The 24,083-nt window shown below is 34.4% G+C and overlaps 2 protein-coding genes across 2 annotated transcripts in view; both read right to left on the reverse strand.

Moving 5' to 3' along the window:
* Positions 1-21,876, reverse strand: part of LOC123684076 (dynein axonemal heavy chain 12-like) — a 33,035-nt gene extending 11,159 nt beyond the window's left edge. The window contains exons 1-7 of the mRNA XM_045623188.1: positions 20,764-21,876; positions 19,171-20,143; positions 17,010-17,428; positions 14,357-15,312; positions 10,724-11,450; positions 8,179-9,161; positions 5,764-7,108 (exon numbers count right to left, since the gene is read on the reverse strand). Coding sequence (XP_045479144.1) covers positions 5,764-7,108; positions 8,179-9,161; positions 10,724-11,450; positions 14,357-15,312; positions 17,010-17,428; positions 19,171-20,143; positions 20,764-21,703 — 6,343 coding nt within the window. The 5' untranslated portion in view covers positions 21,704-21,876. The remainder of the gene's footprint in view (positions 1-5,763; positions 7,109-8,178; positions 9,162-10,723; positions 11,451-14,356; positions 15,313-17,009; positions 17,429-19,170; positions 20,144-20,763) is intronic.
* A 54-nt stretch (positions 21,877-21,930) lies between these two features.
* Positions 21,931-24,059, reverse strand: LOC123684197. Its single transcript, XM_045623366.1, has 5 exons — positions 23,855-24,059; positions 23,649-23,795; positions 23,170-23,276; positions 23,015-23,096; positions 21,931-22,241 (listed from the first exon to the last, which is right to left on the reverse strand). Exons 1-5 carry the CDS (start codon positions 23,880-23,882, stop codon positions 22,153-22,155), a joined length of 453 nt encoding a protein of 150 aa, XP_045479322.1. The 5' UTR covers positions 23,883-24,059; the 3' UTR covers positions 21,931-22,152.
* Positions 24,060-24,083: the final 24 nt, after the last annotated feature.

The following is a 24,083-nucleotide window of genomic DNA, read 5'->3' on the forward strand; positions in this document are numbered from 1 at the left end:
ATTGCAGAAATAGATTCCTTAGAAAATTTCAAGTTATTTTGATGTAACATTTTTCAGTTTTGGTTGGAAAATTCTCTCTGAGCGGGAAAATTCGAAAAAAAAATCTAAAATAGAGCTCCGCTGAAACAAGAATAACTTCGAGGTTTTTGGATGGAAAATTTTCATTTTTGGGATTTTTCAAGATGTAAGATTGATGTATACACTTTAAAAATCGAAATCGCGATTCATGATACAGGGGGTGAAAAAATCGCTTTCAAAGTTAGGGATGACAAAATCGTGAAAAATCAATTTTTTCAAATTAGAACCCCATTTTTTTATGGCAGATATTGAATCTACGTTGAAAAATAATGTGAGTGTATGCATCACACCCTTGCCCTAAAATGGTTATTTTCTGAGTTATTCACAAAAAACTGTTTTTCGTCTTGAATTTTCAGCTATTTCTTTTCCCTTCACGCCAAAAAGATGAAATTTTCAGGAACTGTTATTCGAACCATGCTGTAGATTTTTCACCCCTTCTTGAAACCGACTTCAAGTTACTATTAGGAGAACCATGGCAAACTCTCGCAGTTATAACTAGAGAAGATGCTCAAAGTTTTGACCGTTAATTTCTAGACATTTATTTATACGTCTCAGGAATGCTTCGTGCGTTGCTCTTCTTATTTCATCGGGAGGAAGAGATTTGCAAAAGTTTTTAAAAACCAAATTGAGTTTCAAAACTATGAATCTAAAGATCTAAACAAACCTGAACGCATTTCTGACTCGTTCTATGCAGTCCTCTTTATCAGTCAGGGGAGTTGAGTAGACAATATTTTTTATCCTACCCCAAAAATAGTCTAAAGGAGTTAAATCGGGAGAACGTGGTGGCCAAAGATGTGGACCATTATTCGCCAACCATCGATCGAGAAAACCGATGGCCGATCAGTTGAAATAAAGAGGTTTCCGATACAAATTCGAATCAAAATTCGCCATCTATTTAGGAACAACCTGTAACTTTTTTCTCTTGCATATTAGGGTAGTAAAATTTAAAACATGATTTAAGTAACAGTTCCTGAAAATTTCATCTTTTTGGCGTGAAGGGAAAAGAAATAGCTGAAAATTCAAGACGAAAAACAGTTTTTTGTGAATAACTCAGAAAATATCCACTTTAGGGCAAGGGTGTGATGCATACACTCACATTATTTTTCAACGTAGATTCAATATCTGCCATAACAAATTGGGGTTCTAATTTGAAAAAATTGATTTTTCACGATTTTGTCAACCCTAACTTTGAAAGCGATTTTTTCACCCCCTGTATCATGAATCGCGATTTCGATTTTTAAAGTGGATACATCAATCTTACATTTTCAAATTACAATTTTCCAACCAAAACTGAAAAATGTTACATCAAATAATAATAATAATAATAATCTTTATTGGTCCCTCAAGACACCTTAGTGTATGGGACAATTCAAATACAAATATATATATACATTTCAATTTACATCAACTATATGGGGACAATCCTGGTGAAATTCCTGTACAGAGTAATAACACTTAGATAACAATGTAATTCTCACCTTTCTCTTAAACGCTAAGAAGTTGAGAGATTTCAGAAATTTAGGAAGAGAATTATACATTTTTATGCACTGATACATTGGGGATTTTTCAAACTTTTGAGTTCTGTGTTTAGGCACAAGTAAAATATCTTGGTTCCTAGTTCCATATTCATGGTTATTTGACAATCTGGTCCACCTTTTTTCATTTTCTTTGGCATACAGCAAACATTTAAATATGTAGATACATGGCAGAGATAAAATATTATTTGCGATCAAAGTTGGCCTACAGGATGTACGAGAACATAAGTTGAAAATTCTACGAATGATGCGTTTCTGAGCGATGAAAGCTCTATTGATATCGGCACAGTTACCCCAGAGTAATATGTTGTAGGAAAGTAAACTATAAACAGTGCTATAATAGACCTGAATCAATGAGCTGAGTGGTAGCATATCCCTTACTCTACAGATGGCAAAAAATGAGCTATTGAGTTTTTTACAGAGCATATCAATATGCGTGGACCAGCTAAGTGTCCTATCAATATATACACCCAAGAATTTACAGCTTACAGCCGATTTTATCAAGAAGTTCGAATGATAAATTTCCAAAGTGTCAACAGGATTATTTTTGATACCGAAGTGAATACAAACTGTTTTATTAACATTCACTATCACTCTATTCGACCGGCACCAAGCAACGAACTGGCGTATAATCGCCTCGCACGCGTAACGAAGCTCCTCAGCAGTCTCCGCTGAGACCACAACGGAGGTGTCATCGGCAAAGAGAACCAGCATAAATTGAGCCAAGTGAATGGGCAAGTCGTTTATGAACAGCAAGAACAATAGTGGTCCCAGCACGGAGCCCTGAGGAACTCCACAATCAATTCTAAATTTGATCGAATAAGTGGAACCAACCTTAACACGCATAGTTCTCTGATGGAGATAGCTACGTAACCAATCAAGAAATATCCCCCTGAATCCCAAGCTGTAACATTTATTCAAAATGAATTCAAAAGAAAGCGTGTCGAAGGCACAAGACAAATCAAAAAACAATCCAGCAACATGTAAATTGCGATCCAAACACCCATACACGGACTCGATGAAATCAAGTGCAGCCGTTTGAGTTGACCGTCCACTAGTGAAGCCGTGCTGAGCTGGATTTAGTATTTTGTATTTATTTAAAAATTTAAACATTCTTGTAAATACGATTCTTTCGAAAACTTTTGACAAAACACTTATGATCGAAATGGGACGATAGTTGGTGATCTCATCCAGGTTGCCGACCTTGTGTATCGGGATTACTATGGACTCCTTGAGAGTACTAGGAAATTTACCTGTTGATATTGAAAGGTTAACGACATGGGCAAAGTGCTCGCTTATGGTTTCGGAGATGCTTTTTACTATTTTAGTTGAGATGGAATGTAAACCTACGCTATTTTTGTTTTTTAGATTCTTAATTGCATCAAGAACCTCTAACTTAGTTACCGGATAAAAGTAAAAAGTATTATCAACCAAAGATGCTGTGGTACAAGAAATGGACAAATTGTCGCCATAACAAGTCTTCAACTTAGATTTAGCCATTGAGGTGAAGTGGCTACCAAATATGTTAACAAGCACCGAAGGACTATCGTATTTCACACCATCTAAAATGATACTAACTGGGTGATGTGCCCTCGTATTCCTACATGTAAACTTATTAACAATATTCCACAGAGTTTTATTCTTGTTATCAGATTTATCAATTTTTGAACTATAATAATTAATTTTAGTCTCCTTTATTAGTAAATTATGCTGTAGTTTTGCATTTTTATAATTGACTAAAGTGGACGGTGAACGTACGACTGAATGGAGCCAATATAAATTGGTCAAATTCTGTTTACTCTGCCTGATCTCAGATGTTATCCAATTTTTCCGAGAATAAGTTGCAAAAATATGTTTGACAGGACAACATACTTCCAAAAAGTACAAGATTTCATTGCTGAATGACTCGAAGCATAGGTCAACATCACTTTCCGAGTAAAGATCTACAAAATTACTATCGGATATGCAGGCTTTCAGCTTGTTAAGGTTGTTCTGATTAACATTTCTTATGAAAATTTTGGTCTTTGGAGCAGATATAGGCTTTAACGACATTTTTAACAACATTGCCTTATGGTCACTTATATGAGGCTCAAATACAGTACACTTATAATTACAAAGATCTGAACTGGAGATGATATAATCAACCTTGGATGTGGAAGTGATACCACTTATATTAGTGTAAACTCTGGTTGCAACTTCAGTCGTTTTAGTGAGATTGAAGCAATCTAACAACTCGTTAAGAAGTTTAGTCTTGTTGCAACCTGGTGTAAGTGAATCGATGTTAAGATCACCACATAAGAAAATGAAATCAACATTTAACATACAAAATTGCAACGAACAAAACATTTTTTCAAAGAACAGATCAATGTCACCTGAGCAGGGTCTATAAACACTCAAAACACCGAAACTTGCGTCACCAACCGCAACCACAATACCGCAGATTTCCACGTGCATCTCCACAGAGAATTCAGATACCTTTAGACTTTTTACCTCGAGCCCATTCCTCGTGTACAGCAACGATCCACCATGTTCCCTCGAAGAGCGGCAGAAATAATCAGCCAGTGTATAACCTGGTAATACCATAGACGTAACACCATCCACTTTACACCAATGCTCTGAGACACTGAGCACATCAGGACGTTTTTCCTCTAACAGCACTTCCAGATTATTCCGTTTATTTGAAAGACACTGAACATTTAACTGCATTATACTAAATATGACAGCAGGTGAAATATCATCCACGACAGACTTTAATCTATTTGCGGTCGATGGATTTTGCGACGATGAAAAAAATGATGAACATTAACTTTGTTCGGCCAGTTTTCACCGTCAAGTGCTTTCTCATATTCAGATCTCGGAATCAAAACCTTAAATGAAGCATATTCTTCCGGATAACGTGATACCAACTTTTCACAGATGACGTTTGAAAAGTTTTTTTTTAGGAAATTTTTTAAATTATCTTCAGTTGTTTCCGGCCTCAAATTCGACACGTGAAAGGCTTTGAATCTATCCAGTCCCTCAACAGAGGTAGAACCAGTAGAACTACCAACAATCAGAGCCCCCTTACGTTTGCGAATTGGTTTGCGGCTCACAACCTTCCAATCATCACCATTTTCACGAACAGAGAGATCGTTGACGATATCATCCCTCAAATCAGCCGGACAGCCAGCATGAACTCCATTTAGTCCTATTCTCTCAGGTGCTCTGATGACAGCATCTTCACAATCCTTTCGTTTATTCACTTTCGACCTCGAACTGCCAGGAGTCTCAGTTGAAGAACGCGTTAGCACTGTATTCAAATATTTCAAATCCGGTGCTGAACGCTGATGACTCACAGTTTCGGTGCACCCAGATGACATTGATAAACTGCGAGAATATGGCTCCTTATGTTTATTGGAATTCCCACATACCAGTTGTGTTGACATTTTTTGCTTCTCGAGTACATTCAATTCCTTATCTTTGATGCGGATTTCATTTTCCAGAGAAGAAATTTTGAATTTAAGTAGGGAATTATTTTCCTGCAAGATATTATTTTTTGATTCAAGTTCAAAAATAATCTTGAGTAAAAGATCTTTACTGGATGATTCGCTAGTTATAATCTTCGCTGATGGTTCTACCAGCGGGGAAAAATCCGCCCCGGATTTGTCACTTACATTTGTGTTGGTTATTTCAACATCACAACACTTTTTTTATTTTCGAACCACAACCAGGATGGAACGGTTTAAAACAAATATTACATTTAGAACTATTTTTAACTATTGTTTTTTTACAGTGTCCACATTGAGGAATTGTTAATTGTAGAGAGACACTCGGATCGACTTCTTTACTCGCCGACATGATGAATTTCAAATAACCTGAAATTTTCTAAGGAATCTATTTCTGCAATAAAAAAATGGTGTTCTAATTTGAAAAACGGAAGTTGACGTCATTTCCGGAAAAACCGGAGGTGCTCATGCCTTGAAAATATTTTAGATTTCATCAGCATCGTGAAATACTCATAAGTGCTGAATTTCATGAAAATACGTTCAGTAGTTTCCCGTATAAATATGGGTGAGGTTCCTCGTGAAAGACCCTGTATAGGCTAAACAAATATAAACTTCATTTTGAGTGAGAAGTAGAATATAGCTCGATTTGATGAAAAATATCTTACCAATTTCTTCTGTCACCGACTCTCTCCTGAGCATCGCTACTCCCAGGATCAATCTCGAAAAATCTCTCAAATTAAACACGTAGTGACTCTTTGATGGAGTCGGCCTCAAGTTCTCCATAGCGTTTCTGTATATCTCTAGGCTTGCGTTAACAATCAGATTGACCATGTTGATGCTGTCGCTTGGAAAGCCGTTATTTTTCCAACCGACGTGCAAGATATTGATATAAATTTTCGCCATACTTTCTTGACTAAACTCATTGATCGACATAATACTGAAATGTCTAAGGAATCGGGCATAAATATCTTGTCTGCTGCCTCCGACCAAACCCATAGCCGCACAGAACATAACATCGACCATGTAGAGGGGCTCAGTGGTCTTCAGATCGAACCAGTTCTTGTGGTCAAAAAATTGCCGGAGTAGTTCTATGGGTGGTTGAGCACCGTAAATTTCTTTCTGAGGCATGTTGAGGTCGTCTATGAATAACACAGACAGTTTTCCTTTAGGTGGCCCATATATACCTCTTCGGCGCTTATTCAATTTCGAAATGAGCAAGTTCTGAGTTTGGTTACAGGTTATCTGTACTGTGAACGTTATGAATCCCGGTTCGTAAGATTCTTTTTCTATTTTATTCAGTATCAAATCTTGAATGTAAAAACTTTTTCCTGTACCTGTAGGTCCAACTAAAAGAAAGGGTTGTTTGTTTTTTATATGCATCTTCATGAGGCTCATATATCTTGAAGTGTCTATTGTGGGTATTAGCACTTGTTGTAAATTACTAGCATCTTCTACTCTCTTATACTTAACCGATTCCGGATAATATTTCCAAGATCCCTTTGTCTTATATATAAAAGCATACTCAGTCAAAATATTTTCTTGAGGTATCACAACTTCTATTTGACCTATTGATTCTGGTAAAGGGTAATTGGGATCTTGATTCGCGAAAAGTTTTTTCAGGAATTCGTCAAATTTTTCTCTAGAATCAGCATCTAAGATTCCACCTATTCCCCATGTGATGGACATTATCATAGTAGCTTCCGTCCATTGTCTCAAATACTTGAAGTCTTCTTCTTTCTTAGTGCTTTTTTCGCATGCGTCATCTAAATACATCTGCACTAGATTTATCGTGTTTTTCACTAGGCAAATGTCGCCAGGATTACAGAACATCGTGCATTTTTTTCTCACGTAGTTAAGACATGGTGGTACGAACCATTCGAACATACTGACTATAAAACTTCGTTTATCTGGACTACACCATTCTGGGTTCTGGTGAGGCATCCAAGAGTCCAAGATTGGCCTCCATCCTAGTGATTGAGGTTCCATATATATCATTCCGCATCGAGATACCTATGACATTAAAATAGGTTTTTTTATTCATTCCCCAAATTCATTGAAAATTGATAAATAAATGGTGTTCGGATAAGAGGTTTCATTTTGATATAAAAAACGAGTATATTTCAAGAGAAGTCAATGGATGTTTATTTGATTGTAAAGAAGAAGGTATGCCATCAAAGATGGAAAACGATATGAACCAAATGGCCGCCACGACTACGGTTGCAGTACCATATCCTTTCCATGACCAATTTGCACATTTGCGGCTGTATGTCCTCGATAAATTTTTCTATTTCATTCATCTAAATCTAAAAATGTCAAATCAAAAAACCTTGGCGACCAATTGTGATCACCTCTTCGAAAAATAACAGGGCCAAAAAACTATTCTTTCAAAATTGCGATTGTTTCGTTGCTTGAGTGACACGTAGCGCTGTCTTACAATTCAACTTAATGATGTCTTCGGGGACAGTATCCAGTAAGTGGAAATCCAGCATTTCCATCCCTACCTATATGAAAGGATAGAAGAAAGACTCAAGAAATTACCGATGCATAGGCATTCTTAGCACCACAATGAAACTTTTAACAAGACAACAATTGACCATATTCACCGTCGCCATATTGTTGTGCGACAATACCAACTACCCAGTGTTCCAAACGGAGAAATATTGAGTTTACTAGAAAAATACCGCTAATATCAAAATTACTATCAGCCATAGAGATTTTTCTTCCACTGACTATTCCAAAAATGGAGCGAAGCCTTCATTTATACACTCGCCCACAGTTAAATTGTTCATGAAACCACCTTTGACTAATGTTTTTATTTCCAAAAGGTGAAATTTTTGCGAAATATTGTCCCAAACAAGCCTATCTGGCGTAGCAGCCAGAAAAGGTACACATAAATTTCACTTATAAACTTTATATTGTGGAATTTTTCTTAGTAAACTAAATATTTCTTCGTTGGGAACACTGGGTAGTTGGTATTGTCGCACAACAATATGGCGACGGTGAATATGGTCAATTAAAGGGCTTAGGGCAATCCCTGAAATAAGTGGAAGAAGAAAAGAAAAATTAGACAATACACTTACTGTAGCTGGCGAAGCTTGTTCCAAATCCATGACTTCGAAAATCAAAGACATGGACGATGTCATCGCCATCACTTCGCCAGACATTAGACAAAGTTTTTTGTTATCATCTAGAGCACTGTTCATATTTTCAATCCACACTGCATCTACTGGTCCGTCGAATATGATCCATTTTCTATCTGGCACGGGGTCAACTGTAAAATCTCTGTAGGTATTCGACACTACTCCATCGAACCATTCGTAAGATATTGGATCGAACTCCCCGTACAATTGACCCATGGTTATTGCCTTTGGATTGAGGAATTTGTACTGTACCTTTTCTTCTTTCTGGCCTTTCAAATTGAGAGCTGTTAGAGTATCAGCTAAAATTTTCAAAGTTGAAGTTTTTCCGGCAAAAGGTAGACCAACTATCATGAATCCATGTCGAACTATCATCATCTCATATGTTTGTATAACTTTTACGATGAATGTGTCTTTAGGTTGAAGATTTTTCTCCTTGCAACATGCAGCCATAGTCCTTGTGAACAGTTTGTAATCTGCTTGCGGCAAAATTATACCAGGGAACAAATCTGATATAATACCTGAGAATAAGGGTAAATCGTGGCTCAAAAACTTCGGAAGATTAACGTCCAAAATGGCTCTAAGCAACAAAATACTTTCGTTTTCGTTGGGAAACGCTCTTTTGTTATTTCCGGCAGCTGATAATACAGATTTGACAGCTCTCATTCCATAATCATAGTGATTTTGTGAGGATAATTGTTCCGAACAAAGTCTATAAGTGGTTACAATTTTGACTGACAAATTTCTGGCATCAATGAAGCCGAATGAATATAGTGAAATTTCTCCTATCATAGCATAATCAGGTACCATCATAGCTACTGTTCTAAACAGAACTTTGAGGTTATCTGGTAGCTCCGATCTTCCTGCGTATCCAGGATTCATTGTTATGCACACATAACAAGTGGGGTTCAGCCTCAACTCAGTTCCTATAAAGAAATAATTGAATTAAACTCATTGCGATATCACTAAAATTGAAATTGGAAAATATGATTAGGTGTACAACTTCGCTTCCGCCGTTTTGCAATAGATGGCTGTAGCGCAATCGACATATTAGTCGATTTGTGTCTGCATCATAAAGTTATTCTCGATTAAACATGTCAGCTTACGAGCCAAATTCTCGTCATTTGTGGGAAGTTTTAATTTTCTGTTTAATATGAAGAAATCTGCGGCTGAGGCTCATCGAATGCTCTCAAATATTTGGCAAGGTCGTTATTAGTAAAAACGGGCCGAGAGTGGTTTCAACGCTTCAAGAACGGTGGTTTTGGCGTCGAAGACCAGCATAGCGGTGGAAGAGAGAAGGTTTTCGAAGATGCAGAATTGGAGGCATTACTTGATCAAGACTCGTGTCAAACACGACAAGAATTAGCAGGATCATTGGGAGTGACACAACAAGCCATTTCAAAACGGCAGAAAGTCATGGAAATGATTCAGAAACAAAGAAATTGTATGCAGTACGAGTTGTAGCCGAGAGATGTTGAACGGCATTTGTTTGCTTGTGAACATCTACTTGCAAGGCAAAGACTTAAGAGATTTCTGCATCGTATTGTGACTGGAGACGAAAAATGGGTTCATTATGATAATCCTAAGCGCATAAATCATGGGGATATCCCGGCCATGCTTCCACGTGGAATTTTCACGGTTCCAAGGTCATGCTCAGTATTTGGAGGGACCAACTCGCCGTAGTGTATTATGAGTTGTTAAAACCGACTGAAACAATCACAGCCGATCCTAATCGAACGCAATTATTACGTTTGAGCCGAGCATTGAAAGACAAACGGTGATTTTACAGCAAGACAATGCTCGACCCCATATTGCGAAATTGGTCAAGACATACTTGGAAACGTTGAAATGGGATACGTTGAAATGGGAAGTCCTATCCCATCCGCAGTATTCTCTAGACTATCTCGCCGTATTCTCCGTCGGACTATCACTTGTTTCGATCAATGTCACACGGCCTGTCTAACCAGCACTTCCACTCCAGTTATGAAAAATTGAATCGATTCGTGGATCGCATCAAAAGCTCCCTCGGACTATCACTTGTTGGTTTGATGACTTCAAAAGATGATCAGTTTCTTCAACGCGGGATTCGTATCCTGTCCGAAAGTTGGGAGAAAATAGTGGCCAGCAATGGATAATACTTTGAATCATAAATATATAAGCAGTTTTTGACAATAAAGCCTCGAATTTCGAAAAAAAAAACGGCGGAAGCAAAGTTGTACTGCTATGTAGATTCAGCTAAATTGTGCCCAAATGTCGGCAATTTTAGAATTTTGATCCGAGAATGCTATCAAATGATTCGAGTCATTGATGAAAAATTCAAGGATAAAATCAGTTCTGTCAGCTAATCTAGCAATTGAACGTTCGAACAATAATATCAAAATTATTTTGAAAGCAGTAAATGGATTCCATTGCTAAAGTAAGTGTTATTGCATTCGGAAATTTTGAATAGATTGAAGAGATACGAAGTTAACCAACACGTAACTCTTACCTTCAAAAAGGAATGTTTTCGCTTTAGCCCTCACAGCCAAAACTATCGATAATATCTGCTGAGCTACTACAGACAATACCTCAATATCAATCCTATTAAATTCGTCGAAGCAAACCCATGCACCACAGGAAGCTAATCCTTTGAAAAATTTACCCATTGCTTTGTAATCCAAACCATCTGAACAATTGAAAACAACACACTGAACGGCCAAAGCTTTGGCCAAATCTTTAGTTGTTTCAGTTTTACCAGTTCCAGCTGGACCTTCCGGAGCACCATTCAGATGTAAATGATATGCACCAATTAGTGTTCTGTAGCATCTGTCTGTTAAAGGGGTTATCACCAAACGGTCAGAGTTACCCAAATATTCATATGCGTATTTCACAGTAGCATTCACCAATCTCACCAACGATTCATCATCTTCCAGATAGTACCTCAACTGTGACAACCATTTGAACTCCTTATCGCTACTAACACCTTTTCGGTTAAGCTCTTCCACAACATCTTTGGCATGTACATCGATTACAATCAAAGCTTTTATGGTTATACGGTTCAAATTTGAAAGCTTTGGATCTCGAATGAGAGCTACAGTTTCTCTCAGTTGTTCTCCTTGACTTTCTGTATAATCTGGAATCGTGTAACCCTCATGATGGTTCAAGGACTTATGCACATCTGCCGTCCACTGCATTTGGGACACGCAAAGGACAATTTGACCCTGCCATTTGGTTATCTGAAAATAATATTACCATTGAAATTTCTATCTATTGAAATATTTTCCATATAATGTTGATAAATGAGTTGAAGCGAGATTTTGAAGAACCCTACAGGCTCTTTCAAATTGAGTTTTCAAAAATAAATAATCGAAAGACATGAGTTGTAACTGAATGTTTGCCATTCAAACTATGAAAATGATATATCCCATGTAACCACCTCTTGCGTGTCTACAGTAGCCGATTTTTTTATAAAATTTTCAATCACATTCTGGCATAGTTGCGCCTCTATATCACCAATAACTAGAATAATTTCTGCTTTCAATGTTTCAACGTTTCAGGTATTATCTTTGTAGACCTGTGCTTTTACATGACTCCAGAGAAAGACATCTAACGGAGTCAAATCATAGAGTTTGGAAGGCCGAATCACGTCACCGAATCTGGAAATAACTCGGTCTGGAAACTTTGTATGCAGTAATTGCTAAATTTCTCTGGCTGTATGACAGGTAGCTCAATTTTGTTCGAACCATATGGACTTAGTATCAATGTTTTCCAGTTTTGGCCATAAAAAAGTTGTAATATCTGATACCATTAATGTTTCTGGCTTTTTAAGACCACAAAGAGTCACCGTTAGGAGCGCATTGTGTTCTTAAAAAGCCTCCTCATGATTCTTACGGTGATTCTTTGTAGATTCATTAGCCTCTCTTGGATAACGCAAGGGTTTTTCTCTTCCCAAATACATCAGTTTTGTTTATTAACGTAGCCAACGATTCTGAAATGTGCTTCGTCCAAAACGATATTTTTTTTGTTCCATTATCCAATTGGCAAAGTCCCTACGCATGTTGCAGCAACTTATTTGTCAATTGAACTTTCAAGGCATTCAATATTTTCTAATCTTTAAGTTTTGTCGCCCTTTGAATTCGCCTTCCTTTAATATTTCTAAAATCCAATAAATCAGATCCTGACTTAGACTTAATATCACATTTTCTGTATGAATACGGTTCGGTTATACAGTCAACAAAACAAGTGATATATGAACTGATTTTGTTAATCTTTGTTTTTTCACAGTCTTTCTTTTTCCGTACTGTACAGTGCATCCCATTTTGGGTGAGACATCCAGGTTTCTCGCTTGTTATTTAAGATAGAGCCTTGCGGTTTTCACGTTCCTGTCCTACTTTTTCGTGAAACTCAAGTTGGTCTAATCAGATTTTGCATAACTGTTTCCGTTCAAGAGATACAGGGTGATTTTGGAAATTGATACTTTTCGGACCCCTTCTTTATCTCCGAACTTATTAGAAATAATGCTTAGGTAAAAACTACGTCTGAATCAGAATTTTGCGTAGAATCCAGTGGCGTACTCAATTTTTTTTTTTCGGGGTATGGTTTTGAAGATTCAACACAAACCTATATTTTTTTCAATGGAACACCCCATATATCATTACTTCGTTGAATTTTTATACCTTCAAAATTATATATGACACTATGTAGGTAGGATGTTCAGAAATGTTAAAAAAACACTAAAACATCAAATAATAATGATTTTTTGTTAATGGGCAATGGATTTTCCATAGAAAAGAAGAACCAATAATGATAACAATAATTTATAGCGATGACAGCTAGATCAGATTGGTTTTTCCCCTCCAATGCCTACTTGATAAAACAATGCTCCCAAATGCATAGTAGCCATAATAACAACAAGGATGTTTGTGTCATCAATGACCTACTACTTTTAAAAATCGAAAGTAATAATCCTCTTATTGAAACATAGAAAATTAATGGCCCATTTACAAAAAATCATCATTATTTGACGTTTTAGTGTTTTTTCAACATTTCTGAACATCCTACCTACATAGTATCATATATCATTTTGAAGGGAAAAAAATAACGAATTCAACGAAGTAATGATATATAGGGTGTTCCATTAAAAAAAATATAGGTTTTTGTTGAATCTTCAAAACCATACCCCGAAAAAAAAATTGAGTACGCCACTGGATTCTACGCAGAATTCTGATTCAGACGTAGTTTTCAGCTCAGCATTATTTCTAATAATTTCGGAGATAAAGGAGTGGTCCGAAAAGTATCAATTTCCAAAATCACCCTGTATCTTTTGAACGGAAACAGTTATGCAGAATCTGATTAGACCAACTTGAGTTTCGCGAAAAAGTAGGGCATGAACGTGAAAACCGCAAGGCTCTATCTTAAATAACAAGCGAGAAACCTGGATGTCTCACCCAAAATGGGATGCACAGTACAGTCTAATTTCCCTTAAAAACAAAACCCTAATATGATTTTGTATATTGTTGTAGGTTAGATTAGATTTAATTTAATCGTTTAATTGATTCGTTTCACTACGACCTAATGGTCTCAGAGCTATTCTCGCCATAACGTGATCTACAATTCGCCTTCCAGTTCCAGAGTTCTAATGAACTCTAGTATCTCGGATAGCTTCAAAGAGGCTACTTCCTCACTTCTACAAATTTTTCGTCCAAAGCAGATTTTGCATTGGCTATGCTGTACCTGTTTCTTGAAATTTCCGCACAATATTTCCAATTTTTTAGGCAATTGAATGATTATAAACATCGCGTAATTGAAATAATTCAATAATTTTTGTAATGAATAGGACTCCGCTTTTAAAAATGACAAACCTTCAGCTATCAAATAAGATATAATCTGGGTGCGTTCGAGGTGTTACTGAGAATGTTACACTGGCGTGTACTTTTGAAAATTAAATTTGAAAGACTGTGAGAGTAATAAGTTCGAGCAGTGGATGAGGAAAAACGTTTTTCCTGGCTTCGATGGAAACTATTGTTCCTGTTACTCTGAGCTTCTGAAGAAACTCCCAGAACTCTAGAAGAGTCGAACTAATAATCTTAAACATAAACTCCTATAAACTGATAAATGCAAATAAGAAAAAAAATGAGCTTACCCACTGGGTTCTTGGAACCATACTGTAATGCCTGTTGCTCTTAACGATTTGATCCCTTATAGAAATTATCATTTGATCTTCTACCAATATAAGCCACTTTTCCACACTTCCTCCGGCTTCTTTGGTGCTCACAATATTCTTGAACTTCACCCTTTCACCTTCCTGACTAATCATTTCATGAATTGCAAGCACTTCATCAAATTGCAGACTATTAATAGCTTCAAAGCATTTTTTCAAGTGCGGTTGTACTCTTAGAGGATCTTTAGTTTCCGACAGAATTTCAAGCATCTCGTCATTGGACAAAAAGAAGAATCTCGGGAAGAATAATCTCTTTCTTTCCAAATAGTTAGTGACACCTTCATTAATTTGTTCGAGTAGTTCCAGGCAATGTTGCATCGCTTCGAGGACACCCACTGATCCTGCAGTTTCTATAACCCTGGGTTCAGCTACCACTGCTTCCATGTATTTTTTGAAGGTATCGTTGACTTCTCTAAAAAGCAATCCTTCCTCTGGCATCTGAGCCACTATGTCTTTTGATGAGAATATTGGTAATAAATACAACCACTGAGATTGAACTTTTCCCCATTCTTCTATGGTACTGTTAACCCTCACAAGCTTGGCATAAAATTCTTTAACCTCCGTTTCATATGGTTTAACAAATACCGATCCTCTCATTGTTAGAGCTTTTATGATATGGTCATCTAAAACAACTTGTATGTCATCCAATGCAGTCAGAATAGGCAATTTCGTTTCTTTGTATTGCCCAACTTTGAATTTAATCTCTTGCCATTCTGCCTTCATCTTTGTCAGAGTGTTGAGTAGTTCCCTTTCTTTTGTTGCACCATTACTTATTACATCATATTGTTCTATATCTGGTTCAAGTCCCATATGTAGCATTTTTCTCAAAGAAGTGCCTGCATGTGGTGTTAAATCGAATCCAGCTATCTCTGACATATCTATCAAAAAATAAGAAATTTAAACAAGAGAAACAAATTGTCATTTATAGCGTATTCGACTGGCTGCACCAGTTCGAATTAATTCGAGCTAATTATGTCATTTAGCTCTACAAAGATTCGAATTAATTCGCACTGGTGCAGCCAGTCGAATACGCTATTAAACAGTTATTTTGACATTTCCAATAGTTTTCAAGTGAAAAAGATATATGCAAGATACGTGAAAATCCAATAAGCTAAAATATTTTTTTCAAAATGCCAATTTTTTATACGTGCGAGATATATTCAAACTATGCGGATGAACACTGAATCGCTGCTCATATTTTTTTGGCATTATACCCATCTTTTGAAAGAAACTGCTGCCATGCTGCCATTTACGATTGCCAAAACTAGGCTGCTATGTCAGTAATGGTCATTCATTTAGGAGAAAGTTAGTTGTAATGTAACAAGTTTTTACATTGCGTAATTCAGATGTTCTCAAGTTGTTATACAGTGAAGATGTCAAAATATACATTGAAATCTATAGTTGAATTTTTTTTATTTAAAGCATATTTCATAGTACCGGGTTTTTCATCATAATTTGACCCCCCTTCAACTTTGCTACTAACAGAGTTACAAAAAAAATGTGTTCTACAAAAGTTTCATGCAATCGACTAGTGTTTTTTAAAATGATTTCACAAAACGGAATATATACAGAGTGGGCAATATATTGATTGCAACTTCATTTTCTCAAATGGAACACCCTGTATATTTTTCTATATTTGATTAGCTCTTTTTCCCCTGATTTCGAATATATAACATATGTTTGGCCTATCTCTCTTATTCTGAATACCACAAAGTTTCAAATTTTAAGAACCACCTGGCAAGCTAAGTAATGAGTTTTCAAGTGAAAGGTTGCGATAATTTAATTAATTGCCCTTTTTTGAGGTATCCCGTAGGCAACGTTTGTCATTGAATGAAACTATTCATCGAATATGCACTACAGAAAGAGGAAAAATTTGAAATATTTCCACCTAATGTGAGAAACAATAAAAATAAGGAAGCTACAAGCAGGTAATATATGAAGTTGCGTCCAATTCCAATTTATAGTGAAAAGTGTATGTCATATCGTCGCCAACGAGATAACTCAAAAAAGAGCATTTTGAGTTATCGCATCCTACCACTTGAAAACTAATTACTGAGCATGCCAGGTGGTTCTTAAAATTTCAAACTCTGTGGTACTCAGAATAAGAGAGATAGACCAAACATATGTTATATATTCGAAATCAGGGGAAAAAGTGCTAGTCAAATATAGAAAAATATATAGGGTGTTCCATTTGAAAGAATGAAATTATTTCAATCAATATGTTGCCCACTCTGTAAATATTTCGTTTTGTGAAATCATTTCAAAAAACACTAGTCGATTTCGTGAAACTTTTGTAGAACACATTTTTTTTGTACCTCTTTTACTATATGTAAGCTTTGATTATTCATTCATTGAGAGCCTTTTTGATAGTGACTCACCCCATTTTAATATAGACTAATTATTACAATAGTTTAAAAAAAAAACTATGTTGAGATTTAAAGTGACAATCCAGATAGGTATGAAAAATGGAAGGACAAATTTTGTCTCCAGAATTATCACTTGAAACTTGTAAATTTTCATGGAATTATGCTTTAAACAGACAAGTGAAAATATTCTTCAAAAAATAAAGTTATACCTTTCCAGTGACGTTTCAATAGAGCATCATTACACATTATTCGCATCATAGTCATAGCAGGTCTGAATTCTTTTATCATTTGCACTGCCTGGCTACACAGTTTCAAGGGCGAAGGCCAATTGTTTGAATCAACATCTTCAGAGATTCCTTTGAATGTTAAAGGTGATTTTTCTTGTTGAGCTTGTCTGATTTTGCTCTTATAAAGCTTAAATCCTTTCAGAAATTCCTTATTATTATCTTCAATGAACATTTCCGTTTCCTCAAAATTAAGAAATTCGAATTGTCCGTCTAACCATGCAATTATTTTACGTTTCAAAATCAGGCACGTTTTGACTAGGTGGTAAAAGGGATAAATGAATGCTGTGAGTGCACCATACTCAGGATATTCAGATAATGCAAATCCTAAGCAAGCTTCCTCTCTGTGAAATATAATACAAATAAATTCATACGTTATAATAGTAATAGAAATTTACCAGAGTTGCCTATCAAAGTGTTACCGATAGTGCTGTACCTAATTACTTATATAAATTTTTATTTTTCTCTTTAAAAACTTTCAGGAAAAGAAAGAATAGGAGCATGAAAAGTCAACTTTGGACCCACACCACAGTATAAGCAAGAATCAGTAGTTTCACTCCATTGTAAAGTTTAGATCCAAGGTGGACTTTTTATGCAATATTCCGAATATTGTTTAATACTTTCATGTATCCTATTCACCTTCCTTACTGAATCAGATATCTAAGTCAGCAATACATAATGCTAACAATATCTAAAACTTTATTTGTTGGAGATCATATCTTCTACTTTCTTATTTTTTTTTCGGTTTGAGTTCCGAACAAAATACTTATCAATACTTTCTATAAAAGGGGGAAATGGGTTAAACAAAAATATCTATTAATATTGAGAATTGATTTTAACCTGATATGGGATTATTCTAACTTTCTTTAGTAAAAGATAAAATGTGAGTTATGCAATATCTGACTTAGTCAAATTTGTTTTAATTCAAATATTCAAATATGTACTTGATTCAAATTGTGCGGCGCCCAAATTAATTGAATATCAATTATTAATTAATCAAATTAAAATTAATTGAATTTTATTTACATTATCATGGTATCATTTGTTTCATAATGAGTGTTCGTAGTTTGAAGACAACTTCAAAAAAAATTATTTAGACAAAATAAAAGATAATTCAGAACAATTTATTCATGAGATTGAAGCTTATGAGAGGACAGCATACTAAGAAAATGTTAATGAAAATTACTTGAAGCATGCAACCGAACATATTGGTTTGCATAATGATTTTCTGAAAGCAAAGATATCACCAAAATTCATAAAGAATATTCTCATTCGAATATGAAGCATAATAAGGGTCACCTTATTATTATGCTACAAATCTGAAATATAATCTCAATCGAAATATATATTCAGTTCATTTAACACAAGTGTCACCAGTGTGATTATACTCTTTGAAAATATATCTCATAAGCATGATGTTTATTTAAATTTGAAGGCACAAGTCTCACATGTGTTATTTTGTTGCAATTCGGAAAATGAATTTCAGAAAACATATAAATTCAGTTCATTTCAATTTGAAGGAACACATGTATTTCCTGGTTGAAAATACTAAATATTTAAAAATAGATCCTAAAAAACATATAGATATTGATCATTTGAATTAGAAAGAACATAAGTGTCGCCTGTGTGATTAAGGTGCAAGTCAAAAAGGATATAGATTCTTCACATTATTTTCATAGATTTAATTTTAGTTCTGTTGATGTTTTGGATTTTGTGATATTTTTTCCCAATTAGAATGATACTACTTTTTTCATTTTGTCCATGGCTTCTTAGATTTGTGACATAACATATTGAAGAATCTCCGTTAATTTATGACGTTATGTGTAGTTACATATTTATTTTGAGATGTTTTTTATATTCTATTTGTAGATTAGTATGGAGTACAAACTCTATGAGTATGTGAATTATTTTTAGTTCAACTCTAGACAGACAGTACCTATTCCTATTCGAAGACCATCCTATTTATGCAAGAACCTTGTTTATAGTGCTCCGTATTATATTTGAACAGACTGTAGTGAACTATGGCTATTGTAACTTATTTCACTCTAATTGTTAAATACTATTCGAAAAATGTTTTGTACTTTACCTATTTGTCCACTCGACCTGTAATTTTATGTCTCTCAATTCTTCCATGATTGGCGCCATTTCCATAATATACTCTCTAGAATTTTGGATATCATCCATTTTGTTGAAAATTTTAAGTCTTGGTATGAGATCCTGATTTCTTCGTTTGATTTCAGCTATGCTTTTATGAACTTTTTCTTCTGCTTCATACTTGATGCCCTCATACATAGCTGAATTTTGTTCTAATACAAGTTCAATATCTTCTAACCATTTTATAGTTCTAGCGTTCAATGCCTTATGTTCTTTTGACAAAACACCATAATCTATTATTTTAGCCAGTCCAGTTAATAGTTTCTGAATTCTTTCTCTTAAATTTGTCAATATTACTGTTTTGACTTCAATCATGTATTTTCCTTGTTGTATCAGTTCTTCTGTAGTGGTAGGTCTTTCCAATGCTCTTCTTGTGACTTCATTGAATTCTTCAATTATGTCTTCATTCTCCAGTTGATGAATACCGCATAATTGAACGAATATGTCTTCCATTACTCCTAATAAAGATTCCCTAAGTGTTTTGACATATTCTGATACAACTAACTGCCCTATAGAAAAATGTTCTTCACACTGTATGTTGGTGGCTTTCTGGAAATAGTTATCATAATGTTGAATTAAATCACAGCCACTTTCAAAAGTCATCTCTGTTTGCTGAGAAACCATGTCTCCTTTGTTAATATCCCTATAAATTTTTGAGAACTGAGTGTCCAGTTCGGTAATATAATTCATTACAGGTTTGTAAAGATTTTCAATGTTTGTTTTCATTCGCGCAGTTACATCTTCAAAATAATCTTCTGTGATGTTGAGATGTATAATTTTTTCCACTATTTGCTGACTTCTTTTTTCTATAGTTCGAAAATTTTTGCCAACTTCTATCAGTTGTAGCATAAAGTCCCTATATATAAAACTTGTTTCCCAAGAGGAAGGCTTCAACAACAGTCCACCTATGTAAGAATAAATAAAATGAGTTTATATAATATATTCATTCAGCTAATCAAAAAAACTTGTGTATCTTTTCCATGTTTTCTACATCTTCTAGGGCTCTATAAGACCTCTTAGGGTTTGCATAAGCTATAGAGCTTGTATGAGTTATGATAATCGGCAGAGCACTGTTAAGTTTATACCCAAACGCGAATGGTAGCGCGGTCTCCCGTAACCTGAATATTATTTTTCTGGCCCAGGCCTTGAACTTCTGACCCTTGGCTCAAGAGTGAGAAATCCTAACCACTGGACCAATCGACCATGTACATATGGTACATGATATTCAGATTCATAAACCATTTTGCACATGCACAGCATGTGAACTAATAATTTTTATCATTTGTTTTTTAAGTCTGAAAAATGGTTTATCTTCATAATAGATCTTTTGCAGAAATTTTTGGTTTTATTTGCAATTGTTAAACAATACCTTTTAAAATAAATATATATAGCTTTTCAGGTTTCAATTATTTTATATGACAAATTAATTAATTAATCTGAAATCAAGAGCTAGGAAGCCCAGAATTATTCAACTCTGTTGAACAAGCCTTCAACATTATGTCTCTCAAAATGTTAATAATCTCACCTTGAAAATGAATTGTCAACTTGAGAAATGGTACTTTTCTTCCACATCCAGATACATCAACGACATGTTCTAGTATACGACTAATACAGTTAGACACGTGAATAGATTGCAGAGTGGTAATAGCTCCATAGAAATGTTTAACGTGAGTTCTTTGAATTTTGGTTTTATCATTCTCAATTAACAATATTATTTTATTTTGTAAGTGATCCAAAATCTTACTGAAGCATACCACAAGTTCTTTAAACTTTGAAGCTAAATCCGATAGTTCTAAAACTTCAGGATAGTGAAAAACACCAATATCCAAAATCATTTCAGGTAATCGTTCAATACATACATAATGAACTTTTTTAATCAGTGTGTAGTATAATACCCATTTTGACTTTAGTTCCTCTCTCCGTTTTAAGAATATATGATAACGTTCAGTTTTTCCCATATATTTATAAGGAGATGGACGAAATCTAGTTATGATACCATCTGGTGGTTTCACTTTCATATTCACACCAGCATCGTGGGTCATTGTGATAAATATCTCACGAATTTCTAATATAATAGAATCAATGATTTTTGGGTATTTTTTCTCAAGATTTTTGCCTTTAATCATAGTCCTGACATCTTGTTCGAAAAATCTGCTCATTGTTGAAATGGGACACCTTGCAGCATTTCTCCTCATTATTTCATGAGCTATATTCAAAACTGGGATAGTAGGTCCAGGGCGAGGTATTGATACTTTGGAATCTTTCTCTCCAGCTTCTTTTGCTTGATTGGCTAACAATACTTTCAAATATTTCCGTTTTTTCTGCTTGATTTTGAAAGCATCCATCAGGTCATCTGTCAAATAAGTTTTCATGATTGTCTCTAGTAAAGGAGTTACTTCTTTGGACTTCAATTTGTCACAAGTTCTTAATATTTTAGATATATCTTCCTTATTTTTTTTTGCCATTCTCGAACAGAAAAAATATTATATAAAAATTATATAAATATTTAATGAATAATGAGAGATAAAATGCAAAAAATTGCACATAAAATGATAGTTGAACAACAGAAATTAGTTGTCATTAAAAAATTAAATGACACATATATTGTCATAGCAAAGTCGATTTTTTTTTCTCATCGAACAATAATAATTATGAAAGAAAAATGATATATATAATAATAAAATCCGTTAGGTTAGGTCATAGTTATATTTATTATATTCAGTATATTAATAAAATATAAATATTTCATAATTTTAATCACATATTTCATCCATCAAAAATCTTTTTCATGTAGAATAGATTACATTGAATTTCGAGTACTGATTATAAAATGTTACAAATACATCCAACCAAAATAATTGTTAAGGCAAATACCAGAATCTGAAAATTTGTATTATAATCTAAATGCAACTATTTACCCACAACCACCTCCCTTTTTACAGCAACTTTTTTTAGGTGGCCTGTATCCGCCAGAAGTACCAGCTCCCATAAGGGGATTATAGTCTGAAAAATGAAAAACATAACTCTATATATTCAGTATTCACTTAAAAGAATTTAATTTCACCATAAATTCATCATACACAAGTCAAACCTTATTGTTGAAAATCAAAAATTACAGATTTCGGGACAAAATGATAGAACAATATGTTTGGAGAATGACCACTTGAAATTGAAAAATAAAACATTGGTGTCTTATGAATTCTTAAGAAAAAATAGATACTAGAGAGTGCATAGGCTGCTAGGTGATACTTCCAAAAGACTTCTAGTATGTCTTGAATGACAAAAAAATTGCCGTGAATCATATCCAGATTTTTGCTATTTTTAATTGAATATTCATGGAATCACAATGATAATTTTCTTATTTAACATTAATTCCTACCATGTTTATACCATATGGTATATGTATATAATATGATATACTTTCAAAATTCGAAAAAATAATTTTAATAATTAAAAAGTATGTAATAGGTTACTAATAGCTTATTCGACTGGCTGCACCAGTGCTAATTAATTCGAATTTTTGTAGAGCTGAATAACATAATTAGCTCGAATTAATTCGAACTGGTGCAGCCAGTCAAATACGCTATAAGTAATTCCCAATTTTCATAAATAATTTGAAATTCAGTTCCTTTCAGTTCTATACAAAAATGGGTCCTAGTAATCTAAGATATCCTATCATTAGACAATGAATCTAGATGACCATAAAGAATGAAAAAAACAAAAAATTATCTAATGAAATGAGAAAAGACAATTCATTAAAATTCAAATTCACTCACCAGGTTTAGAAGATGATCCTAGTTTAGCGCCCCCTTTTCCCTGGAGTTTATTTAAAAGATTTTCTCGTTTTTGAGCCTCTTTCTGAAAAGGAAAGCCAATGGAAAAATAATTCTTCTGAAAAAAGCCAAACACTTCTAATAAAAACTTCACTAACCTCTTCAACATTCTTCTTATGCTCTGCAGCTTCTCTATTATATTTTTCTTGTAACTTGTCAGCATAAGCCTGTTGAGCATTCAAACGTCTCTCCAAAAGATCTGGATCTGTCAATTAAATTTCAAAATTCATCTGGTTTGCTGAATAGGAACTATTTGTGACAATGACTGTATGAAGATGTTTTTAGACATCTCATAAAAAATATAGCATTATAGAAATAAATAAAAGGTCGGTTAATATTCTATAAAACTTCCATACTAAGGTGATTTTGTGTGTAAATTTTTGAAAAAATGTTTTTTTCAATTTGTTTTTTAAATCAATGAATCATGTTCTTAAGCAAGAAATAGGTATCAATGTAGTAAAACAACTGATTTTGTTCCAAATTTGCAGTCATAATTTTCCGAGAAAAACCCTGCTCGGAAGATTTTCAATGGTTTATTATTGGAATGATAAATCAAAATATTTCACATTTCTCTCACCCTTATGATATTTAGCTGAGTATTCCTGCTCTGATTTCCATTTCATATACTCTTTAATTCTTTCCTTAAGATGAACATTGTAAAGGTAAAATCCCACTACGGTACTCAGAAGAAAATACCAACCATAATTTTCAACGAAATTCGTTACTGAAAATGATCGGACTTGATTGATAACGATATAAAAGTAAATAATATAATTCACTGACCACTTCCTGTTATATCTGAGAAATCCATCTCATGAAAGGCAGAAAATTTTGTTTTGAAAAATATTTTAAAATTTTCGAATAATTGAAAATTATTTGGTAATAAGTAGTTTTGTCCTAAATATTGTTTTTTAATGGAAAAATATACATCTGAGTTACTTGCGTTTCGTTGTTGCTTTCACTTTTCACTATTCAAGTTGTCAGTACAACTGAACTACGGCCTACGCTACTC

This window comes from Harmonia axyridis, chromosome 1 (genome assembly GCF_914767665.1).
Source record: "Harmonia axyridis chromosome 1, icHarAxyr1.1, whole genome shotgun sequence".
NCBI classification, from domain to species: Eukaryota; Metazoa; Arthropoda; class Insecta; order Coleoptera; family Coccinellidae; genus Harmonia; species Harmonia axyridis.